The sequence below is a fragment of the Cydia strobilella genome, chromosome Z (assembly GCF_947568885.1).
Source record: "Cydia strobilella chromosome Z, ilCydStro3.1, whole genome shotgun sequence".
NCBI lineage: Eukaryota > Metazoa > Arthropoda > Insecta > Lepidoptera > Tortricidae > Cydia > Cydia strobilella.
The window spans coordinates 59,337,795-59,344,536 of NC_086068.1; the positions used below are offsets into that span (position 1 = coordinate 59,337,795).

General features: G+C 39.6%; 1 protein-coding gene across 1 annotated transcript in view; it reads right to left on the reverse strand.

Moving 5' to 3' along the window:
- Positions 1-2,982, reverse strand: part of LOC134754739 (cytochrome b5) — a 28,417-nt gene extending 25,435 nt beyond the window's left edge. The window contains exon 1 of the mRNA XM_063691084.1: positions 2,702-2,982. Coding sequence (XP_063547154.1) covers positions 2,702-2,821 — 120 coding nt within the window. The 5' untranslated portion in view covers positions 2,822-2,982. The remainder of the gene's footprint in view (positions 1-2,701) is intronic.
- Positions 2,983-6,742: the final 3,760 nt, after the last annotated feature.

Here is a 6,742-nt window from a genome sequence, read left to right on the forward strand (position 1 = left end):
AAACCGAGTCGCGCTACAGCCGCCATACAATCAATGTCACATCATTTTAAAACGATATTCTGTACCCCTAGCACAGAGTAAGTAATAGTATTATCATACAGAACGGACACGCACCGCCCCGCCCCGACTCGAATTACCTCGCCCCGCGACAGAAATCTGGCGGACTTCTGGCGTACTCTCAGTACTATTTTTAAGCAACTTACTCACACAATGACGCATGACGCGTATACAAACGTGCCGTTCACACATGGAAACGCGAGTGATTTTTAGGGTTCCGTACCCACAGGGTAAAAACGGGACCCTATAACTAAGACTGCTGTCCGTCTGCCTGTCTGTCACCAGGCTGTATCTCATGAACTGTGATAGCTAGACAGTTGAAATTTTCACAGATGATGTATTTCCTGCTGTGGTCGAAACCTATAGACATGTTAACAGCTGTTGGATCTCCAAATAATAATAAATAAATAAATAAATAAATAAATTTCTGTTGCCGCTATAACAACAAATACTAAAAAGTATGGAACCCTCGGCGTGTCCGCCCAGTAACTTCGGGTTGTGAAATAACATGAAATTTGACAGGAACATTCAAATTTAGTATGGACTTTTCTTTGTTCGATTTTATTTCATTTCTACTATTTTAAGTCGCACTATAGTTCGGTCTAACTCTAGACTTTTAAATGGCAGAATTATTATAAATAATAATAAATAAAATAAAATCGTTTATTTCAGATCTGCATTGATCCATAACGGTGTTAGTATATAAAAAAAAACCTAAAAACTATGTTAAGTACTAAATTAATTAATAATATTACAACTAAAAAATATTTATCTCTAAGAAAAAACTAAAAGCTAGGTAAGTATTTGGTTAGACGTGGCCACTCGGAGACCAGGAGCGCAGGTTGCCAAGCTTTATTTCGCTCTCCCAATGGCTCTCCCAATATTATAACATGTTAAAGTAAGATAAATGACTTGAACTTTTTAAAGTGTTTATGTCATTAAAGATAAAGAAAAAGAAGATAAAGAAAGTTTATTATTCAAGTAGACGTATTACAATACGCTTATGAACGTCAAATAAAGCTACGCCGGCTCTACCCCTACACCTCTGCCCCGAGAAGATTTAAATCCCTCCTCAATTGAAGGAGGGTCTCCCAATATGGAATTAGTAATAAGAATATTGAGTTTTCTACCCTACTTAAGATATTATTGATTCCCCATACAAATGATATTGGGGATGATTTCGGGGATAAAAACTATTCTATATCGCTACCCACATTTCAAACTATCTCCATACCAAATCTATACTAATATTATAAATGCGAGTGTGTGTGTGTCTGTCTGGGTGTCTGTTACCTATTCACGGTTAAACCGCTGAAGGGGGCATTCAAATATTACACGTAATGCAATTTGGGGGGAGGGGGGTCTTGTAAAAGCGTTGGAGCAAGGCGTTACGTAACAATGTTTTTTTAATTAAATGAAATACATACATAATCACGCCTATTTCCCGGAGTGTTAGGCAGAGACCATGGATATCCACTTGCTATGATACTGACATACCTCTTTCACATAATATTCCTCATACACGCTCGCTCATTTCTTAAATTATATGATTAAACTTCGCTGAACATTATTGTGACTTTTAAGTAAAAATGGTCACTTGGGTGTTACGTAACTTTTAGGTAGGGGGAGGGGGGTCCACGAAAACGTTACGGCGCATTACACGGGGGGGAGGGGGGCCCAAAAATCTTAAAAAATTGCGTTACGTAATATTTGAATGCCCCCGAACCGATTTAGTTGAAATTTGGTATAGAGATAGTTAGAGTCCTGGGGAAGGACATAGGGTAGTTAGTATGGGGAATTGATAAAAAGCAGATTGTATATAAAATAAGTTACCCTAATTACTAACTCCATGCAGACAAAGTCGCGGGCAAAAGCTAGTATCATCTAAATAGGTTCAGCGATTATTGATTCCCCATACAAATTTCCACCCCACTTTTCACCCCCATAAAGGATGATTTCTGGAATAAAATCTACCCTATGTCCTTCCCCGGGCCTCATACTCTCTCTATACCAAATTTCAACTAAATCGGTTCAATGGTTTAAGCGTGAAGAGGTAACAGACAGACACACAGTGGCGTAGCTAGGGGGGGCAGGGGGGGCAAGTGCCCCGGGCGCCATCCAAGAATGGGAAAAAGGCAGCAGCAGGGAAACTTTTGTCAGTCATCAGGGGGCGCAAATTTGGTGACTGCCCCGGGCGCCATATCCTCTAGCTACGCCCCTGCAGACACACTTTGCATTTCTAATATTAGTATGGATTACGGATGATGCTTTCAAAAGGTGACCCAGTTATCAACACATTGAGTAACAAGATTAAGTTTATTGACCCTATTATGATCTGAGATGCCGTCAGTAAGGGCCTACCGAGAAATACGAAAATCTTAATTTCATTATCAGCCTCTCTATCGCTCTTGCATATTTGCATTTAGCATGACTAGCCAGAACATATGCAATCTAAGCTTGTTTAAGTATCCACTTATAACAAAGTTGAAATGAACTTTGCCCTAAAAAAAAAATCAAAAAAATTACACAATTGACAGTTTTTTTTCTAACCATGACTAAACAAGTTCTAGAATATGCATATTGCTATTGATGATTTCGCACGACTATGAGTAAAAAAAAAAAACTTAAAAGTTCATTCACTCACCTCATCAAGGAAATGTGTGACATCATAAACACCGTTGTGAATGATCATGACTGCATCTTCACGAGTGTTTCGGGATTTCAGCTCCTCCCTGGTGAATAATTTCACATCTTCACTACTCATCGTGACTTAGGCCCGTGATTCAGCCAAAGACTAAAGTAACTAGATTTAGGGTGGTAGCGCGATAGCGACTTGTTAATAAATAATATGATGCGGGTGAGATTTTTAAGTAAATAAATTAATATTGCAGGAATATCCACATCACACTTGCACTGTAGCCTGCGATCGTTTGACACTTCAACTTCACTTGGTTTGACAATGACACCACTTTCCCGAGTGACGTGTAAATTTTATTAGTTGGGTACCGCAGTAAACGAACTAAAACCTTTGTAGGAACTTTGTAACTTATTTAATTTTCTTATTTTATTAAGAGAAACATGAACATTGATCAGCATCCTTTTACTGGCGAGTAAGATTACGCATACCAATAACTGGTAGTATTTTTTATTATTATTTAAATACAGGGCATTTGAAAACTGAAAATTTGTAAAAAATAAAATAAATAAATAAAATCCTCGGTGGGCGAGTCCAGTGGCGTAGCTAGGGGGGCTGGGGGGGGGGGGCGGTGGGCAAGTGCCCCGGGCGCCATCCAAGAGGGGGCGCCAAAATGGGCAAAAGGCAGCAGCAGGGAAACTTTTGTCAGTCGTCAGGGGGCGCAAATTTGGTGACTGCCCTGGGCGCCATATCCTCTAGCTACGCCCCTCGGCGAGTCCGACTCACACCTGGCCAATTTTTTTGAGGTGATATACCACGGTAGGAAAAAGACAGTTTGATTATCTCTGCCGGGCTAGTACATGATTGGCGTGAGTGTATCTCGTCGCGACGTAGGCTACCCGTTCCCCTTTAATTCATACAGTTATTAACTTATTAAAAAACGGGTAGTCTATCTCGCGGCGAGATACTGTCGCAACAATCATGTGCTCGGCCTACTGGCTAAGGGTATATATAGTTTGTCAAAAGACTGTCTCATTTCAAACAACAGAGAATCATACTATCTTCGTCTTACACTAGTACTGGCACCCATAAGAAAAGGAAGAGTATAGTTTTATCTGTTCTTATTTACTGACAATTTGGTTTGACCAACTGTATTTACCAGACGTTAGACGAATCTACAATTCTACATAATGGGCCCTCCATACTCGTGCGCGAATCGCGGCGAACGCGAGTGTGGAGTCTATCTCGCTAATTAGCGAAATCGGCTCCACACTCGCGTTCGCGGCTTCCCGCCGCGTAGTCTGGAGCGGCTTAAGACAATACCGCAATTTGTGTATCATGTGATAAGATTTCTAAAGTCCGAATTCTCCTTGAGGCGCGTAATCGACTATCTTTGAGGCGTGTAAACATGTCAACCATGCAATGATCGTAAATATACATATAAACCCGATGTTGTTTTGTTTTACTTAATATTGATATGAGTGATATGACACAAATAAACTGACACAGCATTAGTGGTATACCAGTGCGTTTATAGATTCACGACAGGTATAAAGGCCCTCCACACTCATGCGCGAATCGCGGCGCGCGTTCGCTGATTAGCGAACTAGGCTCCACACTGGCGTTCGCGGCTTCGCGCCGTGATTCGCGCATGAGTGTGGAGGGTCCTTAATAATGATCATGCAATGAGGGCTATCGTTCTTTTGCTCACCAGTTGGCGCCTCTGTTGATGGTGGTCCAAAAGACTAAAGAACAGCTGTCAGTCATTGAAGTGACATTTGACATTTCGAAGTATGGAAAAGACCACCGTCTACACTAGCGCCCCTAGCGGCGATTTCATACGCGTTAGCCCTCATTTACAATACAGCATTTTTGTACAGAACCACAATATTGAAAATAATTTTAGCTTGACAAAACTGGTGTTGCTATGAATAATATTTTGATGAGGTCTCGTTGGGATTGCCAGGTGTGTTGAATGACTGTATGTAGTTTGTCAAAGGACTGTCTCATTTCAAACATAGACAGAGAGAATCATACTCTTTGTCTTACACTAGTACTAGCACCCAAAAGAAAAGGATGTGTATAGATTTTTTTTGTTCTTATTTACTGCCAATTTGGTTTGACCAACTATATTAACGACTGGCACTCCTATATATTATACTACTCTTTGACTGGCACTCATCATTATTTTCCGTTCATACCCAACCATTAATTTATCTGTGCACTTTCATTCTTTCTATATACTTTCTATTCACCACTCGTTCTCGTTCAATCTATTCCTCTCCTTCTCTTCTGTCTGTTTGTCGGGACTAGGCGTTTTATGGGTTAGTGTCATAGACATAGTATAGTAGTTATAGACATGAAACCGAGCGACCAGGGGTAAGAGAAAGACATATTCATGTATTGACAGGTTAATGTATGGCAGCATAATCCTTTTTCTCTTTCACTTATAAATTTCGGGATTTCGCCATCGCCTCCTACCTATGCTGCCATAACCCGACCATGAAAAAAAACCCGGTCGGTGATAAGGACAAAGCATGGCACTATTTTCTCTTTCCTCTTATAGGAATCGCAATAAGACTATCTTTCTCTATCAAAGAGTGTCAGGCCCTTGGTTAGTGTGAATTTATATGTCATATATTATACAGGGTGGAATTTCTTAATGGGTCAGTGAGGGCAGCTACCAGATCCCGTGCTGCTACGCGAAAACAGTCTGAGAAGACCTTCCCTCTTTTTTAAATTAATGAAGATTGGCGTTTACAGATTTTGGAAAATTTGGATTTACAGGGTGCGAGAAAAGGTCATTTTTGACAAACTTTTTTTTATGAATAAAACTTCGTCCATACATTTTACTATGGAGAAACCGTGAAATTTTATTCACATTTTTCTATCTCTTCAATCAGTTATGTTACGTTTAAGGACCATAATACTGTATGAAGACATTACTGTAGGACTCATGGGCGAGATAGAAAAATGTGAATAAAATTTCACTTCTTCTCCATAGTAAATGTATGGATTATGGAAAAGGTTTTCTTTAATTTGTGGCTTTTTAGTACATTACCTTAAGTTGACTCCTAGGAAACTATAGATACTGGATAGGAATAAAATCAATTGGCGTAAAAAAATAGCATGCGAAAAATAAAAGTTTCTATTTTCATACAAATTGTATGGGAAAAAATTCCTCGATTTGAGGCTTTTATAGCCGTTTTTTTGGTCCCATACAAGCTTTTGATCCTGGATAGGAATGGGATCGATTGGTATCAAAAATGTTTTTTGGCAAAAATGACCTTTTTCTCGCATCCTGTATAGTTATTACAAATTCTGTATGCGTAAACGCCAATCTTCATTAATTTGAAATCGAAGGAAGGTCTTCTAAGACCGTTTTCGCGTAGCAGCACGGGATCTGGCAGCTGCCCTCACTGACCCATTAAGAATTTCCAGTATAGGGAGCGTGCATAAACTGTAGGGGGCAGCACAAGAGACGTCAGATTTTTGCCGCGAGGCGTAAATGTGTAGTTTATGCTTTCTTTTAGATTATTATTTTAAGTTAGTCTAAGATTTTGCATGCCATATTGTGGTAGACCATACATGCATGTAACACTTAATAGCTACACTCATGGAGACTATATAAAGGAGCCAAATCTCTATGTATGAAATGTGTCCATCAAAAAAACAGTAATTAGGCGGCGCCACCATACACCGAAATACTACCAAAAACAACCTACGTAATTTGGTCGGGTTATTTGTTGCCTTATATGGTTCATGTTATACTCATGTCCCAGAGCCTAACTAGCGCCACCGGAGAGATTAGGCACTATTAATTAAAGCTGAAAGCGGTCACTTTTGCAACAATTCTGCCATAAGAGATTGGCATCCTTTCTATACCATCCATAGCTACACTATGTACCTATAACATCCCAATGACATGTAACCATAACAACTGTGTATGTTCTAGCGAAATAAATAAATTGAAATTGAAAGTAGCTCACAAGATGGCAGCACTTGCTTTGGCGTGAAGTGTCAATCACTAATGTACATGTGATGTACATG